The 24,980-nt window shown below is 48.3% G+C and overlaps 1 protein-coding gene across 1 annotated transcript in view; it reads left to right on the top strand.

The window, feature by feature from the left end:
• The window catches only part of LOC127318310 (putative protein phosphatase 2C 23), a 50,604-nt gene extending 29,319 nt beyond the window's left edge, over positions 1–21,285 (top strand). Inside the window, exon 3 of the mRNA XM_071822083.1 lies at positions 20,959–21,285. Within this exon, the coding sequence (XP_071678184.1) occupies positions 20,959–21,285 (327 nt within the window). The remainder of the gene's footprint in view (positions 1–20,958) is intronic.
• Positions 21,286–24,980: the final 3,695 nt, after the last annotated feature.

Genomic DNA, 24,980 nt, shown 5'->3' with positions numbered 1-24,980 from the left:
GCAAGCAGAAAGCAACCACATTAAGGCTAAGCACTAACTAGCCAAGTTCCCCAAGTCAAATTGTCCATTACACATTGGGGATTCATACATTCAGTATGCGCCAGACTTAGTGTAAGTTGCATTTCCAACTGGAATGAGGAATATTGCTACAAGATGCATACAGAGCATCATTGCATAGTGCATACAGACATTCAGCAAGCTACAAGATGCATACACCTCAACACAAGCTACAAGATGCATTGCCAAGACAAACATTCAGTTAACTGAAGAGCACCAAACCAGCAACAATGCTCCAGAAGTTTATCAAGCTAGCAGCAGCCAGCAAGCTAGCACCAAGCATACAAATACAAATAGAAGTAAACAGATACAAATTCATGGGAGGATCAAATAGTACTTGGCCCACCTGACAATGAATCAGTAACCTAGGCATGGAAAAACACATCCTAGATATAAATTCACAAAGATTCAGTAAATTCTTCTTATAAATTCTTATAAATTCTATGTTTCAATAGTGAGTTGTACTCTGGATATGTTTCAAATGGATTCTTATAAATTCTTCTTGGTCACAGAATTTCTTCTACAATATTATTTTGCTTCAGTTAGCACTGCAGTACCTATCATCAAATGAATTGATAGTAAATTACTTTCGGGTTCAGTTACACCATAGCAAAATAGATGTGCATTACACTAACTAACTGCATTTGCAACAAAGAACTCCAATGAACTACAGAGAACCACCTTTTGTGAAATCAAAATTCCTCATTTGGTTTGCATAAGGTGCACAGACTAGTTACTTAGCAATTTTCTTTTGCTTCACTAGACTATCAATTAAGCATCTTGACAACCCCTATGTTATCCATGTTAGCATGAACTGCCAGTAAACAGAATCACAAAATGATTAGGCCAAGCTATGTTGCATCAATGAATGCCAGTGCTCAAGTCATTTAAAGAGAACATTTCCATCATGATTAACTTATTTTAACCTTGATTTGATGAACAGCGGAGTACTTGAGCAATTACAGAGTATGGAAACCACATTTCTACAGCATCATCATGACAGAAATTAACAGCAGTAGGAATGCTGATGCCCATAGTGCCATGCTTCTTCTTCATTACTAATTCTTTTGCAGTTAAATCAGCAGTAGTATGTTGTATCTAATTTTAGTTTCTCTGCCATTTAGTAACTACTAATTCTTTTGTAGTCAGTAGCATAAAATCACAACAGCCTAACAGCAGCAGCACCTAACAGCAGCCTAACAGTAGCAGCACCTAACAGCAGCATCAACCTATCTAGCAGCAGCAGCACCAAGCAGCAGCAGCAGTGCCGGCTCAAGGGGGAGCACCGAGCAGCAGCATCATCGCCGGCTCAAGGGGGAGCACCGAGCAGCAGCAGCATTGCCGGCTCGAGGGGGAGCACCTAGCAGTCAACCTAGCAGAGGAGGAGGAGGGGAGGAGCACGGCGGCTACCTGGGAAGGATGCGCAACGGTGAAGGCGTGTGGCGTCAGCGGTCGAAGGCTCCTCCGCGGTGAGGTCGAGGACGAGGTCGCAGGCGGCGTCAGAGGTCGAGGGTGTGCGGCTCCTCGGCGGTGAGATCGAGGACGAGGTCGCAGGCGTCGTGCGCTTCTCCTACTCCTGCTCCACGGTGTGCAGCCTGGGGTGCGACGAGGCAGAGGATGGGGCGCCGGCGGTGGGAGAGGTGGTCGCCGGCGGGGATTCGAGGGGGAGAGGGTCCGGTGGAGAGAGGCGAGATCGAGATCGAGAGGGGGCGCCGGCGGGGATTGGGGAATGGTGAATGGGGATGGGGAGAAGAAGATGGTCGGGATTTGGGTAAGTCCCCAACTCCCCTTAGCAATAGCGCACCTCTAGGGGTGCGCCACTACGAGGCTTAGCAATAGCGCACCCCTCGGGGTGCGCCACTGCCTCTTTAGGTTTAGGTCAAAAGACAACCGCGTGGGGATTTGACATATCCCGAAACGTACCGCACTGGCTCTGTCCCTGGTTGGTTTGAGCCAAACCCTGCCGCCCAGGTTCGAACCCTGGCAGCCCCAATTTTTTCTCCTTTTCTTTTTAAATTGATTTAACACTATAATAAATATCCAAAATAGCATAATACACCAAAATAAAAGGCATAAATAATTATAATTATGTAGAATAGTTAAAATACTATAGAATCTATAAAATATCCAAAAATATAAATTATATGTCTATTTTGATCGGTACAATGTGTAGATTAACAATATGACATCCATTATTCATACAAGAAAATGATACATAATTATCTTTTCACAATCTTCTTGCCCTTCTGTCTCGCGGTTGAATAATTTAGCCCCGGAACTCCTAGACTTCTTCTCTTGAATGGACGGCCTTTAGGTAGGGTGGTACGGTCCTGCTTCTTCTTGTTGTGTATGGTTCTTCATCATCGTCGTCGTCATCTTCCATCTTCGGATCGCCATACTGGTCAAAGTCTAGCTCGTTGGCGGCTCCATCCATTCCGATGATGCTCCTTTTGCCTCTCCTCACGACAACACGGCTGGGCTTTTGCGGGTCGGTAATGAAGAAGCATTGGTCCACTTGGGAAGCTAGTACCCATGGCTCATATTTCGCGGTGACCTTTGCATTTCAAATCCCTGCAAACAAACACATGCAACACATGTGTGGATCGGAGACATAGCAATGGCGCACTATTAAGTGGTGCGCCACTGCTACGCCTCTCATCTCTAAAAAGGGGCTCTGGCCACCCCCTAGTAGTGGCGCACCTAATGACATGCGCCATAGGTAACCTATGTAGCAGTGGCGCACCACAGCAGTGCGCCATTGCTAAGCATATCATCTCTAAACGGGCTCTGGACACCTCCTAGCAGTGGCGCACCCCTACAACGTGCGCCATAGGTAAGGAATGTAGCAGTGGCGCACCCCGGAGACGTGCGCCACTACTAGGTTGGGGGAGGACCTGGCCTCCTGTCACCACTTACTTATGGCGCACCATAATCAAGGTGCGCCACTACTACTTTTGTAACAGTGGCCCACCGTTTTGTGGTGCGCCACTGCTAAGTAGTAGTGGCGCACGGCAGCCATGGTGCGCCACTGATGGCAGTCTTACGGCTAGGCCTTTTCCTAGTAGTGAGGACATGCGCGGTCGTGCGGACTTTCCACGGCATCCGCGCAAACCCAGCCCAAATTTGGGCAGGAAATGCAGGGCAGACGAACACAAACCACCACATGTTTTGTTTGTGGTTGGCCGCTAGGCCTCGTCTTTAGACCACACAGACAACAACGAAGACAATATATCAGTTTGTGGTGGCCTAATATGGGCATATAATTAAGGGTGGTGTAGATTGAAAAACCACATGGGACCACCAATGTCAATGGAAAGCTAGGCGGTAGATGAGGAAGAGTCCTAAATGTCCCACTCTTGCATTGTGTGTGTGGGTGGGGAGGGTGTCCTAATATGGGTATATAAGGGTGTTGTAAACATAAAGATCACTTGGAATCACCACTTCCGATGGAAAGGTAGGAGGTTTGTCTTTAAGCGGCGATAGGAATGGTCGGAAATCTTCACCCTCTTCGATGGGTTCCTAATGTGGGTCTATAAGGGTGGATTCGAGAGAGAAATCACATGGAATCACCACATTCGGTGGGAAGCGATGGGGTAAATGTCATTGGGCCCACAAAATAGGGTCTCTCTGAACAACCCTAGGAAGGGTCCAAATTCTAATCATCTTGCATATGGGTATATAAGGGCAATATAAAGAGAAAAATCACATGGATTAACCACGTTCGATGAGAAGATTGGGGGAGACAAGGCTTGGCCCATCGAATAGCTAGGGTTGTCTTGTAGATGAACCTCGAGTTATGTGTAAGGTTTAGGTCTAGGGCAAAAATATAGGGTTTAAGTAAAGGGTTTGGATTTTGAGTTTAAATTTTGGGTTAGGTCTAGGGTTGGATCTACCAAAAAAATGTGTCGAGTGTCCGAGTTTTTACAACTTGGTAAACTCTTACGGTGTGGGCCAAAAAGCGCAATCACACCCAGTCTCCCTCCCGGTTCCCTAGATCGATCGAGACCCCTCATGGTATTAAGTTATTTAGGCATGACTATATGATCAGCCCGTATAAACTCCATTGGCGTAACCGATGTAGTCGTCCCACGACTGATGTGGAGCTGGTTATGTTGGTGTCTTCTCGCCTTGAATGAATTCCGACGATAAGGTGGCTCGCCAGATCTGGACCCGCGCGGGCTAGATCTAGGCTTGCCGGGCCCGAGCATTCCGTCTCAGAGGAGTGCGGCATGGGAGACGACGTGTTCCTGCAGTAATTTGTGGGTCTTTGTTTCTGAGATGTCGGGGCGGCGGCCCCGAAATGCAGCATATAGGTGCTCTAGTTCAACGCACACATCAGCTGCGTTAGGAGGTGCCGCAGCTGATCCTATATTTGCCGCAGTTGGCGGTCGGCGGTGAGGTCGTCGCTACGCATGTATATGACTCGTGTGGCATGGCACCCCTCGGAGCTCAGTTGGGTGTCGGTATTCCGGGCGAAAGCCTCGCACCAGCCTTGGGCTGGCGTCGACAATGATTATGTCTCCAGGCGTCGCTACTCCTTCATGAATGCATTGTCGTGGAACCCGCCCCTCCCACACCATGAAGGCCAAGGTTTCTTCAGGCGATAACCCAAACTCCAATGGAGTGAGCGGTGGCAGCGCCCTCATCGCTATCTTCTTGAAGACACCACCTTGAAATCATTGGTGCTTTCTAGGAGTCTCGGTTGTCGTGCAGCGTGGCTTCGTTGGCAAGGTCGAAAGGCGCTGGGCGGCGGCCCCGGACGGCGGTTGGATGCCAAGGCGGCGGCCTCAGAACATGATTCGGCCATGCCTCCATGTCCCATGAGGCATGGGATGTGGTTATGTTCGCAGGGGTGACGGAGCAGTGCCACGAGGATGGTTGGCTCGTTCCTGATTTTTTTTCTTTTCTCTCCTTTGCTCCCCTTCTCCGGACGTAATTTTGTACGGCGACACCGGCCTCTTGTTATACAATCCGTTGAACGAATTTCCCTCTGCTAATACATCAAAAGCCATCATTTGATGATCTTTCAAAAAAAAAAGAATGGGTTAGTCTTGGCAACGACGCCATAGGTATGTCTAGGGGTGGGCATTCGGTCATGACCAACAATTCGGTTTCTGTATTTTATTTTATTTAGAATTCGGTCAATAAAAAATGAAAATCAAAATATACTTGCTTGTTTTACTAACCGACAAATTCAGGTATCCAATAATTCGGGTTCGGGTTCGGTCATGACCGAACATCATGGTCAATGTTGTCAACACTAATATTAAACATTATTTAGTAATAAGTTGGCAACATTTTAGATGAATTTTGGATGTTTTCCACGCATATATTATCAAATGGCGGAAATAAACGTTGAACAATCTAGTAACAATTCTAGAGAAGTTTGATCTACATTTAAGAATACCACATCTCATGCACCTCACACAATTCTAAAGATTGGGACAATTCTCTCACGTAAAATTCGGTCAGTTCGGTCTATTCGGTTACTTGGAAGAAATGACCGAATTGACAAAACTAAATTCGATCTATAAAATTTTCTACCCAATTTTTTATCGGTTATTTCGGTCTCGGTCTTTTTGGGTTCGGTCGGTTTCGGTCATCGGTTTTTTTGCCCACCGCTATGTCTCCTCTACCGAGTGCTATGACGTGGCTTGATATGTCGGCTTTGGGTAGTCCTATAATCTTGACGACGGCGTGGGATGTCATGCCGATGAGATTTGAGGCCGCAAGGTGTGTGCCTTAGTTGAGATGATAGCAACATGCCAACATCAGTATCAAAGACACCACAGGTGAAGGTAACTGACTCCGGTTTCACACTCTTTTGCACCGGCGACATAGTGGTGCGTCTGCTTGTGCTGCAGCATAGCGTACGTCTTAGCAAATTAACTGCTGAACAGATGCATATGCATCGTTCAGAAAAGCCATGGCCACACCAGCTAGCTATCCCATCAGAAATTCCATCATCCAGTGTGTAGACTTTAAAGCTAGACAACAATCACACAATATGCTGCTAGAAGCCAATTTTTGGTCCAGTTTTAGAGCGCTACTTCTTTAGGCATTTTCTGTTTGAACTTTAATTTACCCCTCTATAAATCCTCCCGATGCTAAAAGAATGGAAGCCATCCCTTCTCACTCCTTCCTTGCCTTTCTTCTTCTAGCTCACAGCCGAGGAGCAGATGGTGGACGAGGTGCTGGACTGGGCGAAGTCGAAGTTGGCCAAATTAACAGCGGTCACGCGCGATGGAGACAAGGTCGGGTGACTGGGCGATGGAGAGCGTGGGCATGGCCACAATGGGAGCATGGTGGAGATGACGATCATGGACACACGAGATGGTAGGTTTTCCTGCATTCCACGACTCTCTTTCAGCATTACCAATCATGATATGGCGTTGTTTCTTCATGACTAATCTAATCATCATCTGTTTTTGGCTTGCATGCAGGTGCAGTCTTTCCGCACGATCACGGCGACATGAAGGCGCACTCGAGTGCGCTGCCTGCCTGGCCAAGTTCGTGAACTCCGACGAGGTTCGCATCCTCGGCGCGTGCTGCGGCAGGGATCTCCATCGGCTCGTCGTTGCCGAGCGACGAAATTAAGGCCATGGCCATCCACCTCGCGCATCTGGCCTTTACGGAAGGAGGGGCGGAGCTGAAGCACACATGCCTCGACGACTAGCTTGTCATCCTCTGGTTGCGCACTCTCCTATGCCAAAAACCACAGCTCGTTCAGCTAGTCGTCGCTGACGCAGGCGCTGCTCTCCACGATGAGCGGTTGGTCCTCGTCGTCCATCAATTCGCCGGTAGTGTGGTCTGATTTGTCTAGTCGTCCGGAGGGAAGAAAGAAGATGGACGCGAGGGTGAAGTCCATGAAGCAGAGAGAGGCGAGGGAAACAAGTGGGAGGCGAGTGATTTGCGAAAGTTTTTTAATTCTTCGGAAGACAACCGTTCGGGGGAAAATAGGGAATCAACTGGCAACGAGTTCAGAACGCAGGGTAAAACGGAAATTTCAAAAAAGTTAGAACGAGGCTACTCTCCTCAGTTTAAAAATAAGTGTTGTAATTTTACCTAGATACGGATGTACTATAAATATAAGTTTGTCTAGATTTATCCATATCTAGATAAATTTAAAACACTTATACTTTGGTACGAAGGTAGTACTTAGCGTCTTAACTATGCAATTAGTTGGCACATACAATCCACACATCTCCCTCATGCAAATATATGTACAAGGACAATAAAAATTGAACACGTGCCAAATATTGATCAACGAAAAAGTATGAACAAGGATGCGACGAAACTACTATACACGTAGTATATGGTTCCGAAGGGCCATGACTAGGAAATTCTACCGTTCCCTCGAGTTTTCCGATCTAGCTCCACGAGATAGGACCCCACTCCACGAAGGAAACCATGGATCACGAGGGCTAGTGGTGGGTCCGGGTGGTGCGAGCTCAAGGTAAGGTCGCAGCAGTGCGAGCTTGTCCATTTCAGGCGGCAGCTCTTCGTTAGCACAAAATATTAAACGACCATTGTGGATACCTTTTCAATAGCCCCTCCGCCCCATAAGTTTTTTTTGGCAGCCTGGTTTCTAGGTGGATACATGTGTATTTTACCAGCCTAGCCCATTACTCGAAAATACACTCTTCAACCCGCTTGGCAACCTGGTTTATAGTCTTGTTAGTCCGAGTAAAATAATAGAAGCACATCAGATTGACTAGTTTTTCAGACACGAGGTGCATGCCGTGTTTTATTACTCTCGTGTTTCTTGGGCGTGAGAAGGGAATCGGGTGATGTTAGTGTTTTCACCCAAAACATGTTGGATTATACACACTAAATCATAAGAGTTCAGTGTTTACAAATGAGGCCCAAAGGATGTTTTAGATTTAAATTTGGATGTGTCTAGCCACTATCAAAATGTAAACAATCCTCGGACATCCTTTATAGGAACAGAGGGAGTAGTAAAATATTTTTAAATTAATAAATTCATTTTTTACATTTCTTCCGACACAGCCGTTTATTTTATCTCTAATATACTCCCTATGTCCAGGATTATAAGGCCTTAGAGCCAATTCATAAAAACCAAGAAAGTTCATAACTTTCATTATTAATCACTGTATACATCAATATTTTCACATGCATAAGAGAAGAGAGAAAAAATGAACATGCATTAAGCGAGAGGGCCATAATAAGATAGATCTTATAACCTCTAATGAATTTAAAATGCTCTCTGGAATTATAATGCCAAACGGATAGTGTAAAATGCTTCCGTCAACTTTCTAGATTAACCACAATGTAATAACTAGTGGAGAGAGATTCCATCTTATCAATGTAATTCCAGACATTTCAATTCGTGCAATCTGATCCAATGACTCCTGACCTCTCCAAGAAAACACGGTGCAGTATGCCCTATCCCCTCCTCTCCACAATTGTGCTACGTCGGTGGTGTCAGACATAGTGTTATTGCTTCTCTCTCTCGATCAACTCAGCTCCGGGCTTTCGTCTCTCGCGTCGGCCGCCACCATCGCTGAAGCTATTCGGCATCTACAGCTCTGCCGCTCACCGCCATATCACCTACCCCTAATCCCCGCTTGACCCCCCCCCCCCCAACTGACACCTCTGTTTCGCCTCCAATCACGTTGCGCATGCAATGCCTAGCCCGGTCGTCGACCAAAGACTAGCATGGCCTCCCTCCTACACGCTTCCCCAAGCACCTCCGAAGTAGCCCCGGTTCCCATCCTCGGCTTTCTGACATACTGGGGATGTCTTGCCTTGCTCCCCTATGTGTCTTCGGCTAAGAACCAACGACCGAGCCACGCCTGCTCTTGGTTTCCCGTGGGGAAGGCTATGGACGCCAGGATGAGCGACGCCGAGATGCCGAGATTGCTCCATCCACGTGCGTCAGGTGGGTGACTGGACTGATGTTGCCCTCATCCCACTGCAACGGAGGGATGCTTCTGCTGCCTCTCCACCCCGTCGTCGGTTCATGCTCATGACAGGGCAGAGCCATCCTCTCCGAGCTCCTCCTCGCCGGCCACGTCCCTGACATGCTGCCCACGTTGTTGAGTTCTCTCTTCTCCGCTTCCTGCTCCATGCAATCTTGACTAGTTTTGTTTCTTTTTTCCATGTTGTGTGGAATATAACTTGTGGGAATAGGTGGCAGTGCGTGTATAAGAAACTAAGAATTGAAGCATTTCTTTTGCTGCCTATGAAACAATTAGAACTTGTATGAATTGAATGAATGGATGAACATCTTGTGTGCTAGGCAGCGGGATGTTGCAGTCCGTTTCAATGACTAAACGCACGCGCATTTTAAGATGAATTTTGACCGCAAAAATTGAGCAACAAACTCTTGATTATATTAAGTAATTATCGTTGGATTCGTATTGAAACATACTTTCTAATGATGCTAATTTTATACCATCATTTTTTATATAATTTTTGTATTTTTTATCAAAGGAAAAACACAATAGAGAGGACGCTTTATTCATTGGAATGGAGGTCAGAGGTGGAACCAGGACGAGGCGGAGGAAGCAGACTATCATTGACGACATCTGCAAGACACTGGTGACACGCAAAGGAACGATGACCTAGACATGCCTGGCCAGGATAAGAGATCTGCAACTATGTGTTACGTCGGTAGTTGCCGCATGCCCGAGTGGTAGGCCGCTGCTGTGTGGCGGTGGTGCTATGCTTGTTTCGTCTACAACCTACCACTCAAGTGAGTGCTTCTTTTATCCTCGCCATGGTTAAGTTGTTGATTTGATCGGTAGTTGTTTTGATCTCTTGAAAAAACGCATTTGTCAATTATATTTTATTTCTAGTTATTTTTTGTTATCGTAAGTATGAATGTATTGTTCTTGTTATATCCTTGAATAAGTATTATTCTGAGCTGCTGGATTTGAACAAGGTTGAGCTACACGCCGCCAACGCCCACAATGGCCACCTCGATGCTCCAGTCCAGGAGCTAGTCAAAACAGGCACCCAAAAGGTAGAATTTGTTGGGCTCCTGCTTTGTCCCCCGCGGGCGACACGGGGCGAAACCCTACTCCACTCTCTCCAGTTCCTCCCCTCCGCTGCTGCCGGCTTGAGCAGACAGGCAAATTAAGCTTGGGCGGTGCCGGCGACCTTCCCTTACCCGTGCACGCGGAGGGCTGCATGGGGAACCACCGGCCGGCGATGGTGCGACCTAGACGGCGGAAAAGGGCCGAGAGCCGCTACGCTGCGCGCACAGGGTGTTGGTGGCAGGTAGGTGTGGACGACCGACGGTGTGGAGGTCGTCCAGGGAGGCTGCCATGGTGGCTTAGGGCAGCAGGCCCAGATCTTGGCCCTCCGGGCCCGATCTGGGTTGGGTGGGCCTCGTTGTAGTCTAGTCCTGGAGGTCTCAACACTACGGTCGAACGGCGGCGGCATACCGTTGGGTCCCCGACAACAATGGAGGTGCGGTAGGTAGTGGAGCTCGCCCTGTAGGTTGCTGGTGTCGGCCATGGCGTTGCAGCGCGGCAACGGGGCTAGTTGGGATGATCTGGGCCTGACCTAGGCGTGGTCTAGGCCTGATTGGCCCTGACAGGCCCAGCTTTGTCCGTGTGGCAACCGCCTATGGCGGTGGAGGACGTTTCTCCTCTGGTTGGTTGTGGCTTCCACCCATGCGGGCTTCCTCGTCACCGGCCTACCTAGTGAGCGACGTGGTGGCGGTGGTGGCCTTGTTCTTTGGTCATTTGGATGGCGACAAGCAGGCGGTGGGGGTTCCAGGAGGTGATGGTGTGGCATACCGGCTTCTCCCAGATCGTGTTCGGAAGCTTGAGCTCGAAGACTCTAGACGGCTCGAGATATCGGGTGTGTGCGAAGATTTTTACCGGTGAAAGCTCAGCGTTTCAACGCCAACGGTGACAGTGCCTGCGGATGCCGTAACCCTCTTGGGGGCGCCGTTGTGGCTATCTTCGTTGCTCTATGGCTCCGGGTGAAAATCCCTGACCTTGTGGTCTCGGCGGCGGTGGCGTGTGCGTCGTTACCCTCTTGGGGGTGTCGTCGTTGAGATCCGACCCCCCTCGATTTCGCTTCGTTGGCTTTTGGTGGCAAGTCTTGCCTTTTTGTTGTACGTTGTTTCTTTATCCTTGATCTGCTTTATAAGAGGTTCTTTTCATCACCTTGTCTCGGTTTGGTTGTGTGTGTGGATTTATTTATAAAGCGGAGCGAAAGCCCGTTTCGAGGAAAAAGTATAATTTCTCTCTTTGGTCACGCTTTACTGTTAGACCAATTGGTTATTATATATGTGGTATATTTTCTTAATGTTGTCAGACAAATTCATTGTTTGTGAGAGAAATTCAGTGTTAATGCCATTGGCTATTGCTCCGGTGTCCCCCCCCCCTCCTCTAAACTTTGTTCTATTTAGACGGCTAGGATCTGCTGATACCCCTTCGTGGGTTGACTTAACATGTGTGTTTGGTTCATTGGCAAACATATACAGGATGGGATGGGGTAAAATATGTTTAATTAACAATTAATAGAAAAATATAAATATGCCATTAACACACCGGTTAATATGTAATTAACGGGTCCTTTTCCCTTTGTGGTGGAGGCCGGACCTAGCGGGCGGCCGCCTACCCGTGCCTAGCAAGGTCACTACCCGCACATATTTAGCGAGGCCGTTTCTGTCGACTAGGTGTGGCGCAGACGTAGCAACTTTGTTGCTCACCACGCCATGGAGGCCGCCGCCGCTGAGCTAGGGAGCCACGTTGAAAATCAAGCCCGCCGCTTACCGCGCCCTGGAGGCCGCCGATGTCGAGCTGGGGAGCCACGTGGAAAAGCAAGCCCGCCGCTCGCCGTGACATGGTGGCCGCCGCTGAGCTGGGGAGCCACACATACGACGGTGGCAGGTGTCGGAGTCGCGTCGATGACCATGGATTCTCAGGCGGCTAGTGAGATTAGTCATGAAATTCACGGATCTTATGGTCCAGCCTTTCTCGGAAATATTCGGCTTTTGGGATGGGATCATCCATATTTTCTGGTCACGAACCAAACACACGTTTACCACCTGAACGTCATTCGCCAGGGGGGACACCGGAGCACAGCCCAATGCCATTTGTTTTTGTTTTGGGTAGACATATATTGAGGCACTGTACCTGAGAGCTGCCTGTTTTTCAAGTATGGTCGACTGCTGCCTGATGTTGTTTTGGCCTGGAGCACGTCGATCCAGCGATATCCGAATACATGTGAGCATGTTGCAAGTCGAATGTTGCATCTACTAGGTGGCAAATACGTGAGCAAGTGGCCAGAATCAGATGGATCAATTGCATCACTGTCATGTTTAGGCGGTTTAGTGTCGAAATGGCCAGATTGCGATTTGCTAGGAGAGGCCCGTTCATCCCAGCTCTGCATGGTCGATTTGTCATTAAAACTAGAGAGGAGAAAAGACTTCATACGTGAAAATCCTTTTTCTCCTCATCTTTGCGCAACGGTATTTTCAATTTCTTAATGTGAGCAGCTGGTCCCGGTCCACATCAGCAAAACAACAGTGATAGGTGGGTCCCACCTATCAGTTTTTGTGTCAATTTGTTATGAATTAGCGATTAGTGTTTTTTTTGCGAAAATCTTGGTAAAATGTGGTAGTTTTTTTGTTCCCGGGACACAAAGTGGTACTAAAATAGACATTTAGCGGAGAATGTGGTTGTTCTAGGCTAACAACTCCCGGCATGATCACCGGTCTCATTCATCGTTGGTGTGGCACGGCAGGCGTCCTCGTGGAGCCGCTTGATGGTAGGGAGGTATCCATGTCGTAGAAAGGTGTTAGATGCATTTATCAGGTGCTATCTCATCGAAAATTCGTAGAGATTAGAGAAGGTTATGTCAATGTTTTGAACACCGCAGTAAGGAAAATGAGATCTTTGTTGTGTATTGATGTCTTTGCCGACTGCTAAATGCGGGGTACAAAGCATAAAACACACGAAAAATTCACTTGGCGAAGAACAAACACATGGCAAAAGATTTTTATTTTCTTTAGCAAGTGTTAAAAAAATTACACTGGTAAAGACAGCCATTATTTACGACACTGTATGTATATACTCAGTATATGTTCTGCCACGACCGAGTAAATGCGTACATTACTTAAGACACTGCATTTATTTGTCGCCTTCAGCAACGAAATGCAGCTAGCTACTACGGAGTAGTATGATTTTGTGAGAGCACGCTGCACGCAGAACCCAGATGGATGAATAATGGTTCATGCGGTTGGAGTGGAAGAGCATGTTGATGTCCAAATACGTGAGCATGCTGCATGTCGAATGTTGCATCTACAAGCTGGCAAATATGTGAGCAAGTGGACAGAATCAGATGGATCAATTGCATCACGGTCATGTTTAGAGTTGAAATGTATTGCTAGGAGGTCAGTTCATCCCAGCTCTGCATGGTCAATAACGCGACGACCGACGAGACGAGGACCCACGCGCGAGAATTTGCGGACCGAAGGCCCTTGATTGATGGAATACATGTGACTTCGATTTTGTCGTTAAAACTAGAGAGATCCGGAAAGATGTCGTTTGGTAACAAACGCGAGGAGAAAAGACTTCATACGCTCAATTCTTTTTCTCCTATCTTTGCGGAACGACGGAACTAGCATGTAAGCGGTGTGCTAGGATTTTCGATGCCCGGAGATTTCTCCATCGAAATCTTTTTCCGCGAGCTTGTGAGTATGATGAGTTTCGATTGAGGCTATCATGGAGGCGTTGGAATCAAAATACATAGCAGCACGATCCAACGGAATCTGGGTCTGTGGCGACCCCGCAGCAGCGGCTGCGGCTCTCGGCGAGGCCAGGCATGGCATTTGCCACGGCGTGAGGGGCTGCCGTGGATGGTCTTGCGGTGGAGCTTGGTGATCCACGTCATGGCCTGCTGCCTTTGTTGGCTGGCGTGGGTGGCGGCCGGTGAGGTGTCGACTCCTGGTGGCATTGGTGCTCTTGTGAGGCTCCGGCTAAGGAGGTGTCTACACGGTTAGAGAATACGGTCAAGGAGTTTATTACCCAACATGGCTGGCTGCATAATCATAGGATTGCAGCACCGTTGGTGTAACTAGCTTCTCTTTCATGAATTTCAGAACTATTGTATTTACTTTTTGAGAACTTGTACTATGTTGGGACGGTTGTGTGTATCATAGTTATGCAGAGGCCGGGTGTTTCGTAATAAAGTGCCCTTTATCGGAAAAAAATTGTGAGGCTCCGGCTGCCCTGGCTTTGGCAGATGTTGCTCCGAGAACTCAGCTCCGACTTGGGTCGGTGCCGATGTTGACGACGTCCTTGGACATCGTGCACTCATACCCCTCCTTGGAGGCATCGTCGTGGGGCTCATACCTCCCTTGCCACAAAGGTTTCACCCACTCCGGGTGAAAACACAAGTTCCTGCCTCGGCTAGAGTGGGCGATGGCGTCGGTCTCCATCGTATCCTCCTTGGAGGCGTCGTCTTGGAGAGCACTGCCTTGTTGGGCAGCGGTGGTACGTTTGCCATCCAGTGTCATCGTGCCGGCGGGGATTGAGGATGTTGAGGCGGCGGCTTTGAGCGGGATGCGGAGCGCTGAGGCGGCGGCCCCGGAAGGCGGTGCGGCTGCAACTATATGGTGCATGGCTGCAGCTTGTCACGGCTTGGGTGGTGACCTTGGCTATGAGGGCGGCAGGGAAGTCAGCTCGTGCTGGTGCGTCCTAGAGGGAACGGTCGGATTTTATGTCTGGGCGGCAGCCCCAGATGAGTTGGTGTGATGTTTGTAGTCTGCAGCCGACTGCTCTTGGTAGCTTTGGGCTACGGGCTGCTGGTTCGTGCGACATTACAGCTCGAGAGTGAGCGGCGGTATGTCGTGGCGGCGGCCCCGGTAGGTGGTAGTCTTGGTTGACCGTGCAGGGCGTGGCGGAGCAACGGAATGACAGGGCGGCGGCCCCGAGTGTTGGGCGATGGGTGACTTGGGAGTTCTGGTGGGAAGCTAGTGAGGCAACGACATTGGTGATGAGCAAGGTTTGTGAGCGGCAAGATCATGTTGTCGGCTCCATTCCGGCATGTCTGAGTGTCTTTGTGCTGGTCTTCTCTTGATGCGAAGTCGAAGCTACATTGGGCAGTGTGCGATGACCTCCGAGGGCGCTACGGCGGTGAAGGTCCTATTCGACGGGGGTCTTGCGCATCTCCTCTCCAAGGCCCATCTTCGGTGCTGGAGCTACTATACCAGCCTCTTCTCACGGTGCCATATGATGGCCGATTGTGCCCCACACCGTGGCGTGTGGGTGGATGCGAGTGTGGGCTTAGCCCTGTTATTGTATGTTTTCGCCCAGTTTTCTTTTAAAAGTTGGGCACCTTATGCTTAATTGATGGATGGGGTAAAGGGTTTGCCTCGGTTTTCAAAATAAAAAATCGAAATAATTTTTTTGGCATGTAGAGGATGCACGTATGTACGTGAGTGCTATTTATTTTTCATATCGAAATTTGAAAGCATGTAGCTTAGGTAACAATGACAAGTTTTAAAATGAATAATCTAAGGGAAACACTCTCATTTGCAAGACTCGCGAAGGAGAAAGCCTGGGCAACACAGACCATGGCGCAGTGGCCGGCAGGTTTGCTCACGTACCGGTCTCCTTCGTCGTTGTTGTTGCAGGGCAGACGTCCTCGTGGAGCCGCGTGACGGCAGGGAGGTATCCAAGTCGCAGAAAGGTGATGAATTTATCAGGTGCTATTTGATCGAAAATTTGTCGAGGGTTAGAGAAGGTTCTGTCAATTTCTTGAACGCTCTCGCTACAGGTGTTATCACCAGAATTTGACCGAGTCAGAGGTGGGCCGCGATCAAGATGGATTTGAAGAATATACATGGAAGAAATACGTGAATCGGCCTGTTATGCAAAGTTTGGGCTAGTTGGCCCGTGTATCTGTAATATAGTAGGATACGTGTCGGTTAGTTAGAGTTTGTCTCGTGCACGGTGGGGATTTTTCCCACGTTAGAAAGTCCCCTGGACTATAAATATGTATCTAGGGTTTATGAAATAAACAACAACCAACGTTCAACACAAATCAATCTCGGCACATCGCCAACTCCTTCGTCTCGAGGGTTTCTTCCGGTAAGCATCATGCCTTGCGATCTAGGCAGCACAAGCTTATTTCGTTGTTCATGCGTTGCTCGTACTGAAGCCTTTTTGATGGCGAGCAACGTAGTTATCTTAGATGTGTTAGGGTTAGCATTGTTCTTCGTATCATATGCTGTCGTAGTGCAACCCTTATACATCTAGCCGCCCTTACACCTATCTTAGGTGTAGGGGCGGCACCCCGCTTGATCATTATTTAGTAGATCCGATCCGTTACGGTTGCTCCTTGTTCTTCAAGGATTAGTTTAATATCTGCAATAGTTAGGCCTTACAAAGGGTTGGAGGATCCAGCGACGCGTAGGGTGTCGTTTGCTAGCCCTAGACAGGATGTTCCGAGGATCAACCTCGTGTTGGTTTTTAGGCCTTGTCTAGGACCGGCTTACGATCACCGTACGTGACCGCGAGGCCCAATCGTGAGTAGGATGATCCGATTATGCGGTGAAAACCCTAAATCGTCGTAGATCGCTTTAGCTTTATCTTGATCAAGCAGGACCACCATATATTCGTGCACCTCGTACGAATCATGGGTGGATCGGCTCCTTGAGCCGATTCACAGGATAACCTGAGAGCCGATCGAGGCTCGTATTTAATGTTTACGTGTATGCCATGCAGGAAACTAAGCGAGGCATCTCCATCACCTTCCTGACTAGGTATAGGTCAGGTGGCACGCCCTTGCACCAGCATCGGACGTGCGTTCTAGAGGCTTTGCGGGCCGTCGCTCGGAGGGACCAGGGCCAGCCGCAGCCCTAAGTTGTTCCCGGCTCTACTGTGTTGCCCGTCGTTGCTCGCCGGTGGGTTTCTGACCGCAACAACACGAAACCCCGATCTTTGTTGTGTGTATTTAGGCTAAAGGGTGGGGTACAAAGCATAAAACACACGACAAATTCACTTGGCGAAGAACAAACACATGGCAAATAAAGACCCGATCTGAGAGTTGGAACAAGGGCCGGTCCTGAGATTTTTGGGGCCCGGGGCGAAACTATAACCTAGGGCCCTAAAACCTCAAATAGTAATTTATATATGTACATATGAAATATTAACGATAAATATTTAAATTATTTTTAGCTAAAAATAGTGGGAAAATACCCCATTGCGTCATCTTCATTTTTTTTTTGTAAAAGACATATGTGCTAAGAGTTCATGAATCATACAAAATCAATACTGATGCCAAATAATGTTTATAGTCTTAAAGTTTTGATATTCCAAGATGAAAAGTTGTTGGTGAGGGATTGTCAATATCTATCTTACCGAAACGCATCCACTCTCACAAGAACCACGATGTGCCGATGGTGGACGGTGTAGTGCAATCTTCTATCCATGAATATGTATAGTCTAATGGACGGTAGAAAACACGAAAGCACTCTCGCGGATTACATAGCAAGTATGTCGACCTACATTGACTCTCGCTTTGCAAGACTAAATAAGAAATCTGCACTTTTCAATTTGATTTTTTAAACCTTGCACAATATGGAAGGATAATACTGATTTTTAAATATTCTAAACAAATTAGTGTCACATATTAACACAAAGCCACGAGGGGAACTAGGGGTTGAACGAGGGTCGATGGATGTTTTGGTCGTGTGGACCAATAAACTAAAACCAGCCTTAGTATTGTTTGAATTCATATTTTCCTAGCGTGAATTATTTTCACGTTGTGAATCCTCTTTACTGATCCCAAGGGGAAAGGGGCCCAAGCTGACCAAGCAAATAAAGCCCAGTACGTATAAGCAAATAAAAAGAGCCTTTCCAGCCCAGTAGGCAGAATAACGCTTCGCTCTCCATCTTCTTCGGAACTGCAAGATCTTAAAACTCTGCCATGCTCCAATGGCGCCGCCACATAACCTCTGCTGCTACCTTGACTATCCAGGAATTTGGGGCCCCCTGGTTTCCCGGGCCCAGGGCGGTCGCCCCGCCCGCCCCCCCTAGGGCCGGCCCTGGTTGGAACTGGCTAGCTTGTAAATACGGTTTGGTGCGTGAGCATATATATAATCCAGATGGATGGGGATTGTTTTGTTTTTCATTCATTCATCAGTTGGCGTGGAGGATGCATGTGAGCAGGTAGCTCGGTATGATATGAGATGGATCAATGAATGAACGGTTTCTGTTTTGTTTGTTAATTTGAGGTCAAGCCCAGGAATTAATAAGGGTAAGTTGATGGACGTGGTAGGACGGCGGCGCATGCGCGCGGGTGAGCATGTTTACATACGCGCCAACGGAATTTGGCGAATTAGTTAACACACGAGTGCACCGCATGCACGCATGCGCGCGTGACTAAACACAGCTGTGAGATGGGTCGTCAGGCTCAGGCGATGGTAGGGAGGTATCCATGTTGTTTAAAGGTGTTAGATGCATTTATTAGGTTCTATCTCATCGAAAATTCGTAAAGATTTGAGAAGGTTCTGTCAATGTTTTGAACACTGTTAGTAAGGAAAATGAGATCTTTGTTGTGTGTATTTACGTCTTTGCATAGTGCTAAAACGCGGGGTACAAAGCATAAAACACACGACGAATTCACTTGGCGAAGAACAAACACATGACAAAAGTTTTCTTTTTCCTTTTCTTTTTCTTTAACAAGTGTTTAAAAAAAATCAAGAGTACGCCAAAGGAGTACCATATCTTTATAGAAGGCAGAGGTTTGAGTACAAGAACGGCACCACTCGCTATAAGCAACGAGGGTAACCCCACGCAACACCGGCTACAGACCAAACAACCACAACACAAAGCACCTGTCCTAAGTAAAGAACCAAGCCACGTCTCGACCGACGCCAGGCACCTCCGTAGATGAACAACTCCGGAAAGACCTTCCTTGTCGACGCACCATCCGAAGGAGATCAATGACGGGACTTGGTCGGACCCAAGAAGATGTCCTCAAGAACATGCCAGCAAAGACGTGCATAGCGCCCTGGAAAACTGCCGCGGACCGCTGCGCCACCAGATTAAAGCCGCAAGGAACCTCTGCATCGTGTCTTCTCGCACGAAGCTCCCAACAGAGTCATGACGTAGACGACGCCGCCATCGTGCCGATCCGCACCGGATCGAGGCTTTCGCCCGAAGACACCCAAACTCCAACAGGGTAGGGAGATGTCGACACTCCACGGCGACGCCTCCAAGGAGGGGAACGACGCCCACGGGCGCCGTCGCCACCGGCCCGACCCAAGCCGGGCAAGACTTTCATCCGAGTCGTCGACCATCTCCGAAACCTAGAGCATGGGCAGAGCCCCTTTGAGCCTCTCACCACTATCGCCACAGCGCCTCAACGATGAAGTCGCAAAAAACTGCAAACCACTCCGACACACCCCGCAACGCCGAAGATCAGGTCAAACTCCATCTCCACCTCCATCCCGACCAGGCACCGCAGCCTCCACGCTCCCCTCCAGCCGGAGCAACGCTGCCCGCGGTGGACCTCGCCCACTCCAGGCGCCCACCCACGTCCAGCTCGCCCCGGCCCAGCAAACCCAGATCGGGCATGCACTCCATCCTCCTCTCTCCACCGTCGGGCGACGTAGACCGCGCCGGACTTGAGGCGGCGGACCTCAGCTCGCCGAGGCTCTCCCTGGCCGAGCTTCTCCGCGCCACCACCTCCCGCACCGGCCACGCCCAGCGCCTCCCAACGTCGCTCCTGCTCCGCTCCGCTGCAGGCCTCGTCGGCCTCCGCCATGTGGCGCCGCGCCGCATCCCTCCCCGGACCTCCGCCGTGCGTCGCAGAGCCCGAGAAGCCCCCGCGCCGCTGACCGCACTTGCTCGCCGCGCCGCCCATGGCGTCCCGCCTCCGCACGTAGGGGACCCGCCAGGCGTGGCCGCCACCGCCGGCCCTGGCGGCGGCAGCGGCCGGAGGAGGGGATCCCGGCGGCGCTCTAGTGTTTGGTGGGTATCGCCTCCGGAGTTGCCCGTGCGTGGCGACCCGGGAGGTATCCTCCTCACTCGTTGAGGATAAACAGAACCAACTAGAAGTGAAGGCATGCGTCACAAGTGTTAAATTTTGCGTGTATAGTATTTTCTTGGCTCAAGCCTCAAATAAATCTGGGTATAAAACGTGGGTCAGGCTTTGGCCACGTGGGAAATGGATGAATGGTTGTGCTGCGGAATGAAGAAAATGAAAAGCCGACGAATGACGGCGGGCAGGCAGCAGCCCCGGAGTTCTTAATTAATGCATGCGCGCGTGAGCAAAGACGTACTAGTACACGGAATTAATCGAAGCGGGGCGGGGGAGTTTGTGCGCCGCGCACGTGATGGATCGACCGTGTCATACGTACGAGTCGCACACGGTTGTACTAGGCGCGACCGTCCACGAGGCCGCCCACTACACGGCGTGAATGGAAAGGCGCGCTCACCACACCAGGGATGGAGAGCATTAATTACGCTTAGCTGGCGGATGCATGCGCGCTCGCGCGGGTGAGCATCCGCGCCCACGTCGGAATGGGAGCGATCGATGGGTCTGCCGATTTGTTTCCGTTCACACCTCCCATCGATTAAACATGGACCCCTCCAACCTGGATTCCGGCTCCCCAACCCAACTAGTACTCCTACATGACGAGCGCCTTCGAGCAGGTGCTGACGGCCGAGCCCGGCACGCCCGTACGTCTGCCGCCCCTACACGCTGCTGGACCGGGCGTACGAGGAGACCGTCGCGTCCGCCGCCACCGGGGGATCCACCGCGGTCATCCTCTCGCTCGCCGTCGCCGGGACGGCTCTCCTCAAGTGGGCCTACATCGGGGACAGCGCCTTCGCCGTGTTCCGGGACGGCACGCTCCTGCACCGTTCGCAGCGCCAGCAGAAGCGCTTCAACTGCCCGCTCCAGCTCAATGGCCGCGGGAGCGGGGACAGCATCACCCAGGCGGACGTCGGCGAGATTGCTGTGAGGCACGGGGACGTCCTGGTGGTCGGCACGGACGGGCTCTTCGACAACGTCTTCGACGCCGACCTGGAGCGGCTCGTGCGGATGGGCACCACGCTCGGCTTCTCTCCCAAGAATATGGCGGACGTCGTCGCGGGCGTCGCCTACGAGATATCCATGAGCGGCTCCACGGACTCGCCCTACAGCTCCGACAGCCGCAAGCTACGAGGAGACCGACGCCGCGGCGGGAAGCAGGATGATATTACTGTCCTCGTCGCCTTCCTTATCTAGTCTTATTTATTCGTCACATGCATCTAGCTTTTTTTTTTTTCCTTACTTTCTTGTGCACGTATATACTACCAGCTACGTTCTCAATGTTGGGGACTCACAGGTCTAACTCAGTTTGGACCTTCCGACCTCTGCAAATTAATTAGTGGATGTTTAGGTCGTCGATCCAACTGAGAATGCATTATTGGTTCAGTCAACTGTTGATCTTCTCTTTAGTTTGTGTAGACAGTCGCACCATGACATTAGCAGTGTTCTCCCATCCATTAACGAAATAGATGGACTCATGTACTGATCTTGCGTGCCGAGCTTGTGGGAGGCATCAATAAACCTTGTCCCCAACTCCACCGTGTGGTTATCAAGCACAAGGTTTCACATAAGTAAATAAACACAAGTAAAAATAAAATGAGTAGAACTAGATGAAATAAAGTAACTAAGTAAAAACTGTAAAAAGGTTGATTGTTTTTCGGTGTTTTGGATGCAAATAAGAAAAGTAAATATTTTTATATTTTCATATTAAAATAGTGCAACAAATAGAAAATAAGATAAAAGCAATTTAAAGGTGTTTCTTACGTTAAAAAGTGGACCGGGGTTCATGGGTTCACTTGACTATTCTCTATTTTAAATTGTAGTGGACAAATAGTAATTCATAAATGAGATATAAGGATGCAAAACAATAATATGAATAAGATACGCATTCATATGGGTATCATGTCCTAACATAGAGATGATGCAACACATCTCTCTTATACTCCACAAGAAAGGGAAAACTTCATGCAATCTTGTATTAAGAATTAACAGAGTATAGCCATAAATACTTTAACATGATGTTTGAATGTCAAATATGCTACCTTGACCAAACAAGATCATCACTTTTGTCACGTGACGAGCATAGCACATGCATTCACTTCATCCCTAGTAAGGTAGCAAAACAAAAGGCAAAGCCATAATAGATCATGAATTTATTGTCATTATTCAATCACTAAAACCATGCTACTCCATTAATACACACATCACCCCACACACGCTCTTACATAGATGTTAAATAAGCCCAACTACTTAAGAACGGGGTACATAATATGCATCTATCAATACATCTTACACATAATACGATCAGATATCATAGAATAAGGATCCACCACATAAGTATTACAAATATGACCATAATCAAGTGAGGCCGCTCATATGGCACTAAGATGAAGAACATGAGAGAAATAGATCAAGCTACTGCAACAAACCCGTAGTCCAGAGGTGGACTATTCTCCTTTGGTCATGGTGATGATGATGAAGATGTTGGAGAAGGTGGAGATCCCTCTGGCGGCAGAGTTTTCCCCTCCAATCTTTTTTTTGAAAGGAATACGGTAGGGGAAGCCCCTACAGTGGGTTTTTTTTAATAATAAGAACCCAATTCTGCGTCCATGGGGACTTGAACCTGGGTGGCTAGGTTGTACATCCACTTCCCTAACCGAACGACCTATGCTCACTTATTTTCCCCCTCCAATCATCTCTCCCGATAGCTCTTTGAGGCCATATATACTGATTTTTAGGTCAAAATACGTTGGTGGGCGAAAAGATCACACAATTTGGACGATCGGTGGCCGAAAGAGGTCAAGTGGCGTGCCATAGATGTTTGGACGCACCACCTGGGATCTTTTAGGCCTCAAGGCTATCCAGGTGTGCTTCCAGGTCCCAGGGTGCTTCTCCGAATGAAAAAATGACGCTCCAAAAATTACAGGTCAATTTGACTCCGTATAGGTCTCTGAAAGTGAAAAATACACAAAACTGCTTTTCTTGTTCTGCAGAGTAATAAATCAAATAAAGGAGATAATTGGTAAATCCCTATAAATCATTCTAAAGCATGGTATTATCATCATATATATTGCAAATATGTGAGAACTAAATATGATAAAAGACAAAGTTCATGTATGCATTTTACATTCATACAATTTAGAAAATCTTTATTGCATTTGCATCTCACTTGCAATTAAGAAAACCTTAGTTGCAACCCACTTGTAACTAGGAAAACCTCATTGCAACCCACCTGTAACTATCATATTAACACGAATCACGGTGCAAATCAAATGTTTAAGGAGTCAACTAAAACATAATAGAAATCCAATTTCATTTAAAAAGCAGTCGACCCATAGCATCTTTTATCTCAGAGAGTAAAACCTTTGACACCACATACTTCCTGGGAGAGCTTATAATTCACTACACACCACATTTGAATTCATGGTTTTGGTCTCTACGAGACTGAAACTCAAAGTCGGACATATGATATAGGCATCAATACGCCACACTAACTTTCTTTATCTAACAATTTGCTACTTTTCACCGTGAAAATCGAGAAATTAAAACTATAAACATAATTTCCCCTACCCATTCTTGAAGCACTTGCCATCTTCGCGAACTTCGATCTATCTCCAAGCCCCACAGCTAGGACTGGCTATGGTGGCGCAACTGGGAGCGCAAAAAGAGGGTGGCGGCAAGAAATAGGTGGAGGAAGCAAGGAAATGCATGACAACTGAGAGCTCCCGGGTTGCGGCGCGTCGCCACCGCCTGAGTAGACGATTGAGGTGTCATCATCTTCCTCCTCCGAGAAGGAGGTGAAGGCCCACGACGACTTTGAGGAGGTGGAGATCGACGAAGACTCTGATGAGGAGGAGGCCATGCTCATGTCCGAGCCTGATGAGAAGTGCTCCGTTGGGTACTCGCCGTGCGCACGGAGGCGAGGGATGCGATGGTACGTCACGAGGCCGTGGTGTACAACGCAGCACAGTTGGAGCTAGGAAGCCTCCAAGCAGCACGAGGAGAACCACCAAGCGTGGTGCATCCATGCCTCTGTTTAAAATAACGCCTATAGCCACGGCGATTTCTAGGGCTACAAAAGGCTATAGCGGGCTAAGATTATATAGACGATTTGAGAAAAAAATTCAATACTTCAGCACCATATAACCATATATAGTACATACATCAGTAATTCACAAATGCATCGCAAGGTAACATAGTCACATAAGAGATGCACACAATTAAAATGTAGTTTACATATAGTTCGATCCAAAACATAGTTCACATATAGCTAAGGATATAGTTATGTCCAAATATTACAACATCATTAAATAGCAGCAGTTCATGATATAGTGGTGGTGTCTATAAATTGGTTCGCTTTGTAAATTTTGGGTTAATATTTTTTGGACACATTGAGCGGGAAGATAGCCGCTATTGAGCTAAACTGTGGCTAAATAGCTATGGCCGCACTATTAGCGGGAAGATAGCCGCTATTGAGCTAAACTGCGGCTAAGTCTAAGTCACACGCGACGCACGCGTAAGATCCACCCCTCCCAGTATATATAGAGCTAATAGGTTGAAAGAAGGGTAAGTTCGAATTTTGAGGGAGTGAAATTGGGCGGGAATTATCAATCAATGTTTCTAAGCATGGAAGGCTGAGATGTGTACTACTCCCACGGATCGATGAGGTGGCAGTGGAGAAACCAAACCTTCCATATTTACTGAGGTGAGGAAATCATGGGCAGTCCAATTTACAGGAAAGGTCAGAGCGTTGATTGAGGATGGATGCAGATTTCTAGCGGATGGAGGAAGTCCTTGTGAGCGATGTATCTGCTTAACTGAGTAAGAATGGATTGGTAAATATATGCTTCCTTCATTGCCTCAAAAGGGAGCGAGAGCAAATTATTTTGATT

Source organism: Lolium perenne, chromosome 6 (assembly GCF_019359855.2).
Source record: "Lolium perenne isolate Kyuss_39 chromosome 6, Kyuss_2.0, whole genome shotgun sequence".
Classification (NCBI taxonomy): domain Eukaryota; kingdom Viridiplantae; phylum Streptophyta; class Magnoliopsida; order Poales; family Poaceae; genus Lolium; species Lolium perenne.
This window is presented reverse-complemented; position numbering and strand designations above follow the sequence as displayed.